This window comes from Ailuropoda melanoleuca, chromosome 9 (genome assembly GCF_002007445.2).
Source record: "Ailuropoda melanoleuca isolate Jingjing chromosome 9, ASM200744v2, whole genome shotgun sequence".
Classification (NCBI taxonomy): Eukaryota; Metazoa; Chordata; class Mammalia; order Carnivora; family Ursidae; genus Ailuropoda; species Ailuropoda melanoleuca.
In genome coordinates, this window is record NC_048226.1 from 78,217,065 (window position 1) to 78,234,464 (window position 17,400).

At 32.9% G+C, this 17,400-nt stretch overlaps 1 protein-coding gene across 1 annotated transcript in view; it reads right to left on the reverse strand.

Annotated features, from left to right (window-relative positions):
* Positions 1-17,400, reverse strand: part of CSMD3 (CUB and Sushi multiple domains 3) — a 1,149,842-nt gene that overhangs the window by 163,236 nt on the left and 969,206 nt on the right. The window contains 3 exon segments of the mRNA XM_034668518.1: positions 10,205-10,408; positions 11,963-12,058; positions 12,555-12,668. Of these exon segments, the coding sequence (XP_034524409.1) occupies positions 10,205-10,408; positions 11,963-12,058; positions 12,555-12,668 (414 nt within the window).

A 17,400-nucleotide genomic window follows, 5' to 3' on the forward strand; every position in this document is an offset into this window, starting at 1 on the left:
CAGAGAGAGACAGCCAGCGAGAGAGGGAACACAAGCAGGGGGAGTGGGAGAGGAAGAAGCAGGCTCCCAGCAGAGGAGCCTGATGTGGGGCTTGACCCAAGAACGCAGGGATCACGCCCTGAGCCGAAGGCAGATCCCCAGGAGCCCCTATCCTGCTTTTTTCTATACCACTGGCTAAACTCACAATCTTTCTCCCTTTCCCCTCCCCTCCCCTCCCTTTCCCTCCCTCCCCTTCCCTTCCTTCTCTCTCTCTCTTTCTTTCCTTTCTTTCTCTCTCTCTCTCTTTCTTTCTGGCTCACCCTCCTCCCCTGATCCTTCAAATGTTGTAACACTCTTTGACCCAGGCCATCTTCTCTTTTCTTTCTAACCATCACCCCTCAAAAATGCCATCTATTTCCATGTCATCAATATAGTATGACTACTAAATGTTTATCTCAAATTTTGACTTTTGCTCAGAATCCTCCAGTAATATGCCTAATAAGTATCTGAAAACTAATATGCCTAAAACAATACTTCTTAAATTTTCCTCTACCTCTACTATTCCCCATCTCAATAAATGTGACTATCATTCACCTAGCTCTAGGCCAAAAATCTAGGACTCATTTATCTTAATTTCTCTTTCTTATATTCAAATTCACATTTATATCTGTGTTCAACCTATCAGTAAACTTTCTTATCTCCATTAAAAAAAAATATTGCAAAGCTAATAATTCTCACCCCTGATCATGACTTTCCTATCAAAATTACCATTACCTTTCCTCTCCACTATTGCAATTGCCTTCCATTCTGTCTTCTTGCTTTACTCCACCCCTCTTTACACTGGCCACAGTGATTTTTTAGAAACTAAGACCACATCATTCCCTAGCTCAATGAATTCCCTCACTGCTTAGAGAAAAGTCAAACTTCCCATGGCCTCTGAGGGTCCATATGACTTGGCCTCTGCTCTGCCCCCCAAACTCTTCTATCATGTTTGCCATCATTCACTCTGTTCCAGACACCTGGGATTCTTGCTATGGCTTAAACATGTCAAGATCTGTGTCTGCCTCACAGTCTGTACGTATGTTTACCTCCAAGACTATTACAAACCCCTCTGTTCATTTCATTTGGATATAAAACAGCCCTGGATGTATTCGTCTGACCTCTAGCCCTTTCTTTACTTTTCATTTCATTTGGATATAAAACAGCCCTGGATGTGTTCGTCTGACCTCTAGCCCTTTCTTTACTTTTCCCCATAGTACATACCACTATCTGAAAGAAGACAACACATTACTGATGTGTTGCTCAATTTCCCTCTACTAAAATGTAAACTCCGAAAGGGCAGGAATCTTATCTTCCTATTCAGAGCTAGAATAGAAAGTGACACTTGGTAAGCACTCACTAAATACTTGTTGAACAGACTGGTTGTATATCTGTATAAATATTGTGGTTACAGGTCCCTCTTCATCATTCCTGCATTATTCCTTTCTCCCAGTATTTTCCTAAACAAGCCATATATAACAATATAAATTTTCAAATTACAATATATAAATATACTATAAAAGTACCCCCAGATAAGCATTACTATACACATGATACTTTATAAAGTTTCAATTCCCACGTATGTTACTTTACCAAATATTTTTTTCCTATTTTAAAAGATCTATATTTCCCTACTGATTATTAAGAGAACAGGCTTTAGACAAGCATCCTGGGTTCAAATCCTAATTCTGCTTTTATCTCTAAACCACAGAGGTTTTACTATCTTAAGAGAAATACTAATCTTATCTACCTCCTGGTGGTGGTATCAACATTAAAAAAGAAAATGCTTAATAGTGCTTCTTACAAATACTAATTGCTATTTATTATTATTTTGAGTAACCTCTTCATGGATGAATGGATGGATGAATAAATGAATCAGTGAATGAGGGTTCAGCTCCTGTAGTGATTGATTTCCTCATCAATTTCTCTCCTGCTCTAAGAAAAGATGATATAAACAGGTGTTGCCATGGAGCTAATACAAGTAAAAAAAACTTCTTTCTGGAATTCTAAAGGTTCTGCATGTTGGGTGGAAGGGGGGCCAACCAGATAAAGGTGATGGGATAAGCAGCTAATTAAAGACATTTTGCCCAAAGGCAATAAATGGCAGGTTCAGGGCTTTTGAAAAGAGACCTCCCACTAACAGAAGTACTTATGCCTAAGGCCATATATTGTCAGAGCTATTAGTGGCTGCAGGGGGTTATTTGAATCACAGAGTCTCAGCTGGAGGAGAGGTTGGAGTTTTATGAGACTGAAAATTTTAAGAAATCTGAAGTGTAACAAGGTCAAATTTGGAAGATAAAAACTCAGTCTTGGCATATTTTTCAGTTTGATATTTTTTCCAAGTCCCATGTTCTTTTTTTTTTTTTTTTAAGATTTTATTTATTTATTCGACAGAGATAGAGACAGCCAGAGAGAGAAGGAACACAAGCAGGGGGAGTGGGAGAGGAAGAAGCAGGCTCATAGCAGAGGAAGCCTGATGTGGGGCTCGATCCCATAACGCCGGGATCACGCCCTGAGCCGAAGGCAGACACTTAACCACTGTGCCACGCAGGCGCCCCACCAAGTCCAATGTTCTTATCAAAATATCATTGTACTTTATTATAATTTGCCTAAGAATGGCTGGATATGATAGATTTGTGCAAGATTACTAAATATCATTTACATACTGGTCATTTAAACCTGTGGATCACCTACCTTAATATTTGACCATTTTAACTATAGGCACCACTCACATATCATGACTAATGGAGTTTAATTTCAGTCTGTCTGTTTTTGCAAAATTATGGAACATTTTATTGTGTTTTACTCTAACAACAACAAAAAAAGAAAGTGTTGGTAACAGCACTAAGAACCATGAAACGAAATTAATATAGTGGAGATGGAAATCATTAGGAGTGTGGAAAGCTGCCTTCTTTGGTTTCAAATGGATACTCACTTGGCTTAAGTTGTTAACTGAGCATTCACTTAACAGTAAAGGTAGAGAAAATACAATGATAAAATCTGGTAAATAGATTGTCAAAGGTTATATCTAAACTGTAAAGAAGAGAGAATTTGTTCTCTCTCAGAATAAAACTACCCATATAATATGTAAATCTATTGCTTTTTACCTATGTCTCTTTCCTACAGAAATATTGTCAGAAGAGTTCCAAACTTACAATGGCTCGTAAAGGTGTAAGCAAGCAAAGTGAGCAAAAGCATCACCACCTGGTGGGGAGGGTATGTGTTGTAGTGAGCACTGGGTATTATATAAGACTGATGAATCACAGACCTGTACCCCTGAAACAAATAAAAAAAATAAAACGCCTGAAATTGAAAATACATGGGCCCTGGACTTGGGGGATTTTCCAGTTGTTTGACCGCTACAAGAATTCAGGAAATTATCACAGTTAATTGTTAAAATCCATTCCCTGAGCAAATGTTTATTAAACACCCATTAGATCCCAGGCCCTCTTTTGAAGGAACATGAAAACAATACAGTGTCAGGGCAGAGGAGGACAAGAAAGATTAAGAAACTAAAAATAAAACAAAATAAAACAAAAAACAAAAACAAACAAAAAAACCCAAACTACATATAATATGGTGGATGCTTGTCATTAAAGAAAAGCAGGGTAAAGGTATAGAACAAATGGAGGGAAGGTAGCAGAAAATTATTTTGGATAGGATGTTCAAGGAAGATTATTAGGTTCAATGAAGTGATGTAGTAAGCCTAAAAGATACCTTTGGGAATGCATGTTCCAAGCAGAAAAAATAGAAAGTTCAAAGATCTTGAGGTAATTAACATTTTATTCATGAACAAATGTTGAAAACGAACTAAAATTAAAGATAATGCTTTGGGACACCTGGGTGGCTCAGTAGGTTAAGCATCCAACTCTTGATTTTGGCTCAGGTCATGATCTCAGGGTCATGAGATCGAGCCCTGGGTTGGGCTCCACGCTCAGCCAGAGAATGTTTGTCCCTCTCCCTCTGCTCCTTCCCCTCACCCCCTCAAATAAATAAATAAAATCTTAAAAAAATAAAATAATAAAATTAAAGATAATGCTTTGATACTAACCTAAAGATGACTGTGTACTTGACTCTCATATTTGAATCTTTAAAACATCAAACCTTTTCCTTTTTTGAATATTTTCAGACACAATTATTTTTATTCAGAACATTTTGAAGCCAAAAATATTTACAATTAAAAATAGAAATACAAGTATACTTTCATTTATGTAGAGATTAGCAGTTGGACCAAATGGCAGAACCTAAACTGAGTTATCATCTGAGTGTCATTTAGAATCATCACCTTTCTATTTTTGGTCTCACACTGAGACCACAGGTTCTTCTCCTATATATTAAATTTTCTGGATTTGCACCTATTCTACAGGGTGTACATTATTTCTCAAATGGTATCAAATAATCCTTTCACGTGAACTAGGCAGAAAACAAGTGTCCTATTCAAATTTCTATCTCTAGGCATGCACTTTCAAACAAATGCAAAATAAAAGGTAGTCTGTTCTATGTTCAGACTCTCCATAGACACAGCGACAGGTTTCTCAAAAAGGCCAGGGACCTACCTACAAATAGACGGACTTCTGACAGAGAGACTGCAATGGCTTCCAACTAGTTCATCTTTTGCCCTTAAAGTAGAAAGTGAGGCTGAATCTAGCCAGGTTGGGAAAAGTACACTAACATTTACTCAGGAAGTTGAATATCAGCCATGAACTAGGGTCTGGTCTGGAAGTCTGATTGGCTTTAGTGCCTGCTAGGAGCTTTTGTCCTTGCTGAATGACCATAGTTGAAAAGCATCAGCTTCCTTCTATTTACATAGATTTTTATTTCTGATGGCAAAAACACTGGGATTAAACAACTGATTGATATATGTGACATATATGAAAAAGTTTTGTAATACTCCTGAAACTAATATTATACTATGTTAAACTAACTGGAATTTAAATAAAAACTTGAAACAAACAAAAATAAACCAACATCTTCTTTCATTAAGATACAAGCAAAAAGCTTTGTAATAATATAGGGTAGGGGTTTTCCTCTGCTTTAAACTAAAATCCATTTATGTTTGGGCTTTAGAATTCTCCTTATCCCACAATATATTCTTTTTTTCTCATTTCCCTTTCTTATTCCTAAAATGTTCTTTCATTTTTCTTGTTTTACTCCTTTTTTAATGTCCTTTTAACTCTTTCTTCTTTTAACCCTATCTCATTTTCATATTTTCATGGACAAAAGAAATTTCTTTGGATAATGCAGTTTTTTTAACTTTTTAAGAACAGAGGAAAAGTCTGAATGAATGCACATCTCTGTTAAATATATATACTCAAAGCCAATTACAATTGTATTAATCACTGTTTTGTCTTTGTTTTTGTTTTGTTATAATAATATTTTTTTATTATATTATGTTAGTCACCATACAGTACATCCCTGGTTTTTGATGTAAAGTTCGATTTCATTAGTTGCATATAACACCCAGTGTGCCCTCCTTACTACCCATCACCATACTATCCCAATCCCCCACCCTTTGTTTTTGTTTTTTTTTTTTTGTTTTTTTTGTTNGTTAAATATATATACTCAAAGCCAATTACAATTGTATTAATCACTGTTTTGTTTTTGTTTTTGTTTTGTTATAATAATATTTTTTTATTATATTATGTTAGTCACCATACAGTACATCCCTGGTTTTTGATGTAAAGTTCGATGATTCATTAGTTGCATATAACACCCAGTGTGCCCTCCTTACTACCCATCACCATACTATCCCAATCCCCCACCCTTTGTTTTTGTTTTTGTTTTGAGAGAATGAATATGCAGCAGAAGGAAAGAAAAAAATCTTAAGCAGGCTCCACGTCCAGCACAGAACCCAATGCAGCGCTGGATCTCATGACTGTGAGATCATAACCTGAGCCGAAATTAAGAGTAGGACGCTAAACCCAACTGAGCTACCCAGGTACCTCATCACTGTTTAAATTTTAACTTTATTTTAATTTTTTACTCTTGCAAACAATGAGAACAAACCAAATCATGAACATACACCTACTGTTTTAAGTCAGTTCCTTTTAAACCATTTGTCCTTAAATGTGTCAATTGATAGAAATTTCAGTCTCCCAAAATAGCGTATTTTAACAAATAACTACTATTATTCTCAAGAAAAAAAAAAATTATTATTATATTTCTTCCAATGTCTTTCTTAAAAGGCTTAAGTGCAAAAAAAAAATACTGCATTCAAGGGACGGTAAATTATTAGAACTGGAAAGGATGATAGGAGTCCAGGTTTTTAGGCTTTTTAAGATGCAAAAAACTTCTGTGGAAGATAATTTTTACATTTATTAACTTTAAAATGTTATTAAAACAACATATCAACAAATGAGAATAAATAATATCAAGACTTTTGTTGGCACTGCATGTAAATTCTATATTCTAGATCCAACACCTTTAGAATTAAAGTTTTCTCTCCTGATTCTGCAAGGGAAGATTTGGCAACAACAAAAACAACTTAATTATTGAGTACTTACAGGGTTCCAAGAACTATGCCAAATCATTTAATAGTCACAATAAACCTACAAGGAAATTCTTTTATTTTCCTGATTTATTGATATGGCAATCGAGAATCAGAAATTGTGTAAATTTTCTAGGATCACGTAGTAACTCACTACATCTCAGTGTTGAGGTTAGGGCACAAGACTATTGCCCAAGACTTAATTAACCCTTATGCTGAGAACTTACAATTCTCAGCTGTGGGGATTTTACTCAGTTTTACATGATTCTTTACAAGTTTTCCCCTTAACATGATAAATACACAAATAGAACCTTTAAGGGATAATTTATAGATTTACACTTCAGTACTTTGCATATATAGGTTCTGGGATCATTCAGTAATAAATGGATTTTTTCAATGATATTTAAATATTAATGAGCTAGTTTATGAGTTTCCAGATGTCATTATATCATTCTATTTTTATAATAAATGATTATCTACAAGGAATTTTCATCATGTATATGAAACTAAATGAAGACAGCTACTTACCTAGTTACCTTCTATTATATGGTATTGATATTTTCTATCAATACCTATATAAATAAACTAAAAGTGACACAAATTATGTAAATAATTACTGAGAAAAGTGAGACAGAAATAATGACTGATTCCTGGTATTTATAGAGAAATATTAAAAAATCCATTGTGAGGCTTTAGAGATTTATTATTATTATTTATTATTATTTATAGATTTATTATTATCATGTGTGTCTCTTCAATTATTAAGCTGATTTAAAGTAATGTAATTTCCAATTTATGCATATTGCATGACTAATTTTGGCATAGACATATAGGAACATTTCTCTCAGCTCATGGCCCTTTAGTTTAGGATAATTTATTTATTACTATTTTATAAGGAAGGCAACATAAATTGTGGCTCAAAAGGAGAAATGTCTGTTTTGTCCTTAAGAGGATATAAAAGTACAGAAAGGGGAAGATCTGTTGGTTTCATTAACCCTAGCTCCATTCCAGATAAAAAATAGGAGGAACATTAACTTCAGATGATTTGTTTTCCTGTACTTATTGACTGTCAAAAATGTATTTCAATAGGGTAAGTAATCTCACATTATAAATAAAACGTAAATATCGAATTAAGAAAGAATTAGCTTATAAATCATATAAATCAAAACCTGAAGAGAAGCAGTCCTTTATCATTTAGGCTGAGGTTTGGAGTCAGAAAAATTTAGTTACTGCCCCTACTCCAGCACCTACTGTCTCCTGTCAGTTTAAAAAAAATAACTATTTTACCTCTCTAAAACTCAGTTTATTCAATTGTAAATTCTGAAAGTAACTTTTCCAATTGGTTTGCTCTAAGGATTAAATTAAATATGTATCTAAATGGCTCAGCATGAAACCTGGCAAATAGAAAGGATTAAGTAATTGGTAATCATATAAGAAATTGTGGCTATTTAGCTGAAAGATGAAAAATTTGAAGAATTATTTATAGCCTTCTTGTGTTTTAAATTATNTGGCAAATAGAAAGGATTAAGTAATTGGTAATCATATAAGAAATTGTGGCTATTTAGCTGAAAGATGAAAAATTTGAAGAATTATTTATAGCCTTCTTGTGTTTTAAATTATTTTTTTTGGTAGTTTTCAACAAAGAAAAGAATAATAAAATAATAGCTCACACTCCATTTGTTATAATGGGCAGAACTAAGATTTTTGTTTTAAGAAAAATACCCTGTGAGATATGCTAGTTATATGCTTTGGGGCTGGTGATATCAAGTTCCTAGAAAGACCAAGTGACCATCCATCCTTTCTTTATATTCATAAAAGCCTTGGTTTATGCCATCTTCCCAGCACAATTACTAATAATGTTCTGATGTGGATGGTAAATATATGATACTTAGAGCAGATATATCCTATACAATAACATGTTCTATAAATGATATAAACAGACTTTATCTTTACTCCTTCTTCAGTAGAAATTAGTTTATTGATTCACAATTTTAAAATACACTTTATTTTAATGAACTATGAGCCAATATTATGTTAAATCTGTGTTGAAATGTGGTAAAATATGTTTTAAAAGTTAAAAATTAAAAGTATTGATATATATATAGTTTCTTTTCAAGTATGGCAAGATGTTATCAAAAATACATTTTATATATTTATAAGTGTATATGTTATATGTGTGCATATAATGTCACCCTCTCTGAAAAGTTGGATTTGAGATCATTAAAATAAAAACAAAATTTTGCTTATCTTTTATTTAAAAAATTCTTCCTCTTATTTTCTAAATCATATACCAATATAACTTTAATAAAAAAATTCAATTCACAAGAACTAATACTTTTTTTTCTTTTCTTTTTTTTAAAAAAGATTTTATTTATTTATTTGTCAGAGACAGAAAGAGGGTAAGGGAACACAAGCAGGGGGAATGGAAGGCAGTGGAAGAAGCAGACTTCCTGCTGAGCAGGTAGCCTGATATGGCACTCAATTCCAGAATCCTGGGATCATGACCTGAGCCGAAGGCAGTTGCTTAACTGACTGAGCCACTCAGGTGTCCCACACAAGAACTATTTCTTAACCTGAGATTAAATTTTACCATTCTTCTTTTAATATAATACTATATAATCAGGGGTGCCTGAGTGGCTCAGTTAGTTAAGCATCAGACTCTTAATTTCAGCCTGGTCATGTTCTCGGTGTCCTGAGATAGAGCTCTACCTTGGGATCTGTGCTCAGTGGGGAGTCTGCTTGAGATTCCCTCCCTCTCCTTCTGCCCCCCACTCCCCACATACATGTTCTCTCTCTCTCAAATAAATAAATAAATCTTAAAAAAATATATAATACCTTGTAATCAAAGAAAATAATTTCCAGATATGCTCTTGGGACAAAGAAGAAATAAACTTCCTAACATACCTTTTCCACATCTATGGAAATGTGCAAGAGCCAAAAGTCATTGTAATGATCCTGAAATAATATAAAATTCTAAATTTTTTGTGGCTTAGTAACTATTTTAATCTGTTTCATGTAATTTAACAGGGTTAAGAGCCGATAACTTTAGAAAGTGTATATTCTATTTACCAATTTAAATTAGATATAGTCTTGCAAAAATGAAGTTTTAAACAATTTGATTTCTGACTAACCCTATATATTCCACTCATTCAAAATGTTACCACTTAGACTTGTGAGAGACTGAAAAAATCTCTTATTTTGTATTATTTACACATATCTATAACTAATAGATGAAAAAAATATTTATTTTATAATGCATATTTTGTAATTCTTTTGATGCCAAAGTATAATATGTTAAAAAAATCAGCTTCTGAGGTCTTTAAAAGAGATATAAATTCTTCACATATTGGCATTGGAATCTCTGCATAAAATTTTAGAGATACTTATTTTTAACAATCCCATATTAGTAGCATTCAAATTTTGTGCTATTGGCAATATGTACATATATCTCCATACATCTAAATCAATAAATGAGGAAACTATCCAGCTAATTCAACACAAAATGTTTTTCATTGATCACAGTACATCTGAACTGCATCAAATATCCACATTTGCTTGCATATTTAGGTACACAATAACTAATGAAGTATTTAAAAATTAATTCATAACTATTAGATATAGAATTATTGATAGATGCAAGATAACTAATTTTGATATAAAATATATATAATCACAGAGCATTCAAATTTACATACTCACCAATACAGGTAGGTAAAGAATCATTCCATTGGGCCAAAGAATTGGGCACTGTATCACACCTAATTGCAATGGATCCATGGAGGATATATCCTGGATTACATTCAAAAAGAACCAATGAGCCAACCGCAAATTCATTGCCAATCCTTCTTCCAAATCTTGGTTCAGGCACAGAACTGCATTGTGTGGAACTTGTTCTAGGAACAGCTGTGTACAAATAATTATTGATTTTAATTTTATATTTGGTAGAGAAATACAGATTTCAAAATGTAACTATTAAAACAAATTTCAAAGAAATCTTCACTTATCAGTACTCAACAACTTAAATACATTTCTAAAAGTTTTAATATTCATACAGAATAAAATACAATTTAAATTGAATACTGCTATTGTCATCAAGATTTTTTATTTAGAAAACATTTTACTTTTGAGCCTTTAAACATCAAGTAAGGTTTTTTTCTTATTTTTTTGTTTTACTAAATTCTTATTAATATAACAAAATAGTTTGAATTAGGTATTTCAATTTATGGGATGATAACTGAAAAACATATTTTTTTCTTTTTAAACTGGGATACCAAGTTCAAACATGTGTCAGGTTACATGAGGTAATGTCACTTTTTATTTTTCAGTAGTTTCATAGATTTAAAAAAGAAAACACAACATTTTACTAATTTCACTGTGTGTTCACAAACTTAGTTGTTCAAAATATGTTTGTTATTGATGAAGACAATTATGTTCAAGGCTAAGTAAAATAGAGGTCAGACAGATTAACAACAATAAAAGTTTTTATTTTCATAATCATATGATATCAAATTTGAAATTGCTTTTAGACTTTATAGGTATGTCCTTTGATTGTGATTTTTTTTTTTTGGTTTAGTAAAATAGAATGATAACAGGATGTTTTTTCTTTTTAAAACACATACAGATGGGATTAAAGGGTTTGACAACAGCCCAAAAAATGATATGATGAATTCCAAATAGACTGATTCCTCTTATATGACTTGTAATAGTGCCTTTTTAAATTCATAATATCACATACTGTTTAATGAAGGAATATTATTAAAAATGAAACAGTAAAATATTACAGCCAACATTAAAAATGGGATAAAGGAAGTTAATAAAAGTATCAAATATGTTTATAAATGTCTTAAGAATAAAGTTCAATACACATTTGAGAATAACTACTACATGATCATATACAATTAAAATGTTTCAAATTATAGCCCTTAATATTTTAATGATAATGTGGAAGCTTGTCTATAAAAGGCGAGAAGAAACTGTGTGTAAACAAACTTTCAATTGCACAAAAATATTTAATAGCCGCGGGAAAGTTTGAAATCTCCTGAGAGAATGAGAAACTAAAATTTTAGAATGGAATAATGATTTCCCTGAATGTCTAAGTACATCAGCACAAAATTTTGCACATTTTTAATTTAGAATGTTAGGCTATGAGGAAAACAGAATATGTAGAGTGTGAAGAGTTGTCAGAAAAAAAATGTTTTAAAACAATATGTTGGAAGTAAGGAAAATCATACTTGAGAATGATGATGGAAGCACTGGTCACTTTTGACTTTGGTCAAAGTAACAGTGCTCTAGTGATGGGAGAGGGAACAGCGCAAAACTTAAAAAAAAAAACTAAACTAAAAACAACTTTGATTTCTCCTATATGGTTATGAAGATCTCATCATTAATAGCTCTGAACATAGCACGAGGAAACTGATATCATTCCTTAGTGTGTTTCTAGGCTACAGGGTCACTTACCTTGATAAACAAAGTGAAATCCCTTAGCTGTTATTGGTCCAACTGAAGTAAATCGAATTGTGATCTGATTACCTGAACTCAGTGGAAGTGATTCTCCTACTCAACAAAACAAACACTAAGATATCATAAATAATTTCATTCAGTAAACCTAACAAATTATATTAATTTACAGTTATTTGAAAATGCCAATCTATGTTTTATCAAATTACTTTAATATGTCCTACCTTTGATAATATATTTTCTTTGGGTTCAGCTTCAATCTCAACGTTTTTACCAGAAGGCTTTCATTACATTTTGATACATATTGTTTCATTTTAAAAATAATCCTTAAATATTTTATACTACATTAAATACCACAGACTAAGTGACTAAATATTATATTTACTTGATTACAATCCCCCAAAATAGTTGGTTATATTTTTCTCAAGTGTTTGAGTTACTATTGTGTTTCTATTTTTGTTTTCAATAAAGAGTGATTCTATTTTCAGTTTATTTCTCATATGGAAGACATAAATCTCAACTTTCACTCTAATACCAATCAAAGTCAGTCTTTAATCAATAACTGATGCATGGCAGTTCTATTAAAGGATACCTGAATGGGATCCTGAGAGGGAAGATAACAGAGAAGATTGCTGAGTTGGCCCATCATACACCTCAACAACATCGTGGAGTGATGTCTGGAAAAATACAAACTGGCCAAACACCACTGATCAACAGGAACCAGGAGAAGCAAACAAATCACCAACCATCCAAAAACAAAAACAAAAAACAAAACAAAACAAAAAATAGAAAGAGGAGGAGAGAGAGAACAAAGTATTACAATATAATACTCATCTTTTTTCTACCTTTAAAAGAGGGTAGGTGCCAATTGGATGATATGCCTAACACATGTATTTCAGGTCATAAAGGAAATGACCACAGTCTAAAAGCAATAAAAATTTTTAAATACTATTTTAAAAAAATAAATTAAATAGGTATAACATTTATTTTTAGATCAGAAATCATAAGGTTGGTGATTAATACTTTATAATAACTCTTTGATTTTCCCATTGGTAGTTTGGTTCTTTTCACTTTGTGACTCTCTTCTCTTTTTCTAATTTTTTTCTCCTCTTTATATAAGATAGACAACGTTTTAATTTAGGGGGATTTTTTTTAGATTGCTTGTAAAATGCTGTTCCATTATCAGTAATACACTGAAAAAATATCACCAAGATACTCTCAGGTACAGTGTTTAGTTCACATTCTAACTTAAAAATGATTCCTAGGCATTGTTAATATTCTGCCAAAATAAAGAAATACTATTTATAATTTCTCAGCAATTGAGATATAAAATTTTACAAAATGATTGCTTTTTCATGGTAAGTACAGATCTGAATTACTTACCAATAGATATCTATAAATGTCTCTTTTTTTTGTACTTTTCCTTTAAATATATTGAACTTTACATGTAGAAATGACCCAAACTATAACTTAAAAGAAAGAACTTGTCCCAGAGCAGAATTAAGCTTGTATTTTGTGCTTTTTAAAAAAGGAAATATATAATAAAAATTATCCTTAAAACACTTTGAATAGAAACATTAATGGGGTTTAAAGGAGTGATTTTTTTAAGTTTACTAATGTAAAAACAAGGTAACTTTCATAAACTCAAAATCACATTACTGTAATTAAACTACACATTGCATGAATATATATATTTTTAAAAGTTCATCATATTACACTTGAATCAATGTTATGGTCATCCTTTGGTGGTCCTATGAAGACAGGCTAATTCATCTGAAACATGCTGAGGTTTGCATATGAACACACACACATAATAGTGTAAATGAAGCTATATATATATATTTTTTTTTCTTTTTTTTTTTTTTTGCTGGCTAAAATAAGCTGGTGATCTCAGTCCAGTTCTTTGTATGGTAAAGGAAAATGAATACAGACACAGAGTTGTTGCTTTGAACAATTCCTGAACATTGCTGTGCTACTTTTCATAAATAATCCTCCTGAAAAAATTTCTTAAAAGTCATGAAAATAAATTTATGTTTCTATCGAATCAGATAATATAGTCTATTGTTTTAATAGTTTACAAACCATATGAAATTTTAGTCCAGACCTTTTTAAAAGATCCATACATTGGTCCACCAAATCCCAGGACATTTCAAAAATATTACAAAAAATATTAAGAACGTTTTTGTTTTCTGTTTTAGCATTTGTTTAGATTGGTGTTTGATCTGTTTTCAACTGTCTTTGAATAGAAGCTTTTCTATTACAATGCAGATGTTGTCATTGCCTGTCTGAGTGTCCCCCCTGCCCCCCACCCCAAATCATGTTAGCCTAATCACAGGCACTTTGCTAAAAACCCTGCAAAACAAGGTTCTTGGTAGATAAACTATTCTTTTGCTATATCTTTATTGGGAAGATATTAGGGGAAAAAAATACTAATTCAACATCTTTTAACTCTTTCTGCCTAAATATTTCAAATATTTGATTAGGGAACATGCCCAATTCCCAAGCAAATCACCTCATTACAAACAATATCTAAAAAACAAAACAAAACAACTGCCTGCCCCCCACAAAAAACACAAAAAACAGAGTAATCTAAGGGCTTTTTCTAACGAAAAAAGAAAAACAAATTTTTTTCTTGTTTGTAGGCCTCTTGTTCACAATTGTTACTTCTCTACAGGTAGACCAGAATTTTGTGTCACTTGTGAACTGGATTTGTTGAAAGGGTAACTTCTAACGATATAGCCATTAACACTGCGGATTTGTACCACGTTAAGTAATGAAAACTGTAGGGCGTGCCCTTGGAGTGTTCTTATTAACTTGTGCCTGCAATTTGTGGTGCTAATTCTGAGGTGACAGTGGGCAGAACTGAGAAGGGCAGGGGGTGCGAGAGTGGAGTGTTGAATCTAGCCTCATTAAGCACTTACTACTAACTAGTAGTAAGCTACTACTTTTTGTTCTCTAACTCTGCATTAACATAGCCAATGGAAATCTTAAAAACAGCTTTTATTAGGAAAAAAAGTTACTCTGAGAGTATACAAAACCATTATATGAAAAATAAAATTTTAAAGTACATTTTTGAGTAAGTTTTTTGTAGTATGAAATATCAAGAACACTTGCATAGTGATCTGATTTCCTACACATCACTAGGTTCAGTATTGCCTCACTAAATTATGTTACAAGCCCGAACCAAATCTTTTTCAGCCAGAAATCTCAAGAATTAAATGGTAAACCTTGTGTTTGCTTCCCCATACCTTCCACAAATGCCTTTACTTAGTTTTCTTTTATTCACACAGCAGGAGGTCTTCTGTTTCTAAATGTTCCCAGTGGCCAACTGCACCCTTTGCATGGTTGAGGCCTTTGTGGGAAAAACCTGTGAAAGACTTTAAGATGGATCAAAAGATAATGGGATGTTGTGTTTTGGTGAGATGTTTTTTAGCCTACCCTCTGGGTCACCTGTGTTTTGGGGGGGGCTGTGGTGTATGCAATGGATTATTGTCCAACGGACAGACCTGCAAATTCATTTCAGCATTCCACGCTTATCTATGTATCTATGCATGGATCAGCCTCACTATCCATTGATCTATATTTGGTTATTGAATTCTATATTGAACCACTGTAGTATTTACTGAAACCCTCATTAATTCCTGAGTTAAAAAAAATGTTTGATAAATGAAAAAATCTGATACGTTTACTTTATATTTGCATGGGAGTCATGGTTACGCTCTCTTTAAAAAAACAAAACAAAAATCCTTTTAACACTGATCTACGTACCTCAACCTAATGACTGGACCATCTTTTTAATTCTAGGACTACAATTAACACCCAAAGTCTGGGCTGATTATGCCTTCTGAAATGATTAGTGAGCCCTCTCTCTTGTTTTTCTTAGTTTCCAACAGAGATACAAAATTCTCTGCATCTCAGCTCCCGGGCTTCTTTCCCTTTTTCTGGAGATCTGCATGTGAATATCAAAAGCACTTTGTTCTCAGGCTATTAGAGTAGGCTATAAACACTAAGCTGTTTCTTAAGGGAACCACCACTTTAAGTGAATTTTTTTCCCTTCTTAAGCATGATAGATCTTAAAAATAATGTTTTAAGTCCTTTGTTAAAAATCCATTTTATGATGTTATATGTGTATTATTGCAAGCTAAAAAAAAAGAAAAGGGAAGCCTAATAAGGTTGAAATAAATACGTAAAATACCCGTACAAATCAGTCCATGCAAAGAATCTATTATCTCTGAAACTACTTCTGAGCCTCTTATTTTCCGCATATTTTATTCTATAATACAATTTTTATTAGTCTAACTAATATTGTTGACTCTATTCTATGATGTACTGGAAACAGCTGGGGTCAAAAAGCCAACTGGTCCAGAGAGAGTCCTTCTCCTAGACCCCATTAACTATATTTGTAGTCATTCAGGTAGCAGCTTACCTTTACCTATGGAAAGATGTTACGTAAGCCAATTAAATTAACTGTAAACCACCAAGAGGGCATTTTTTAATTCAGATCATTGCTGTGCTAATCATTTAATCCATTCTTAAAAGCAAGTCCTCTACCAACCTTTAATGGGCAACATGTAGGAGGTGTAGGCTATATTTTTTAAAAATTTACAATTCAAATTTTTTTAAATTAAGATTTTATTTATTTATTTATTTATTTGAGAGAGAGAGAGAGCACGAGAGCATGGGCAGGGGGAGAAGCAGACTCGCCTCTGAGTAGGGAGCCTAATGTAGGACTCGATCCCAGGACCCCGAGATCAATGACCTGACCCGAAGGCAGACACTTAGCCGACTGAGCCACCCAGGCACTCCTACAATTTAGATTTTTAAATGTCACTTAAATGGTGTGCTTAAATCACTTAAATAGAGAAAACCTCTAATTTTGATAGGATATTTACCCCAATTAAAATTTTGCCCTAGTTCATTTGCTCCCCCATGAGCAAATAAACTCAGAATGAGACAGGGCATTGTGTTTATCTATCTTTCTTTATAGATAAAGCAAGGTTTATTTGACATCTAATTTTTACAGTATTCTATGCAACCAAGACAGAAAGGCGGGGTTCCATTTAAGGAGATGGTTTGCATGATACAAGTGTTCATTTAACTAAGTTTCAAAGAACATTTGTTTTCTTATTCTGCACCAACTCTCTCATCTCTTCTTTAGTCACATTCGTTTAAGTCATGAGACTATCCATTCTGCTTAATTTAGCTATTCCAAACGTAAGTCAATAAATGATGAAAGGGTGCCTGGGGTGGCATAAGGAAACTCCTGAACACTGATATGGCTGCACAGTTAGAATTCACATTGTAGACCAGCAGTCCCTCCAGAAGTATCTTTGTGGAAGACAGTACAGTGGACACGTGAGGTGTGCCATCATGCACTACACGGTTTAGCGCGCAGAGGGGCATGCATTTGTATAGAATATATATAAGTAGTTCTCTAC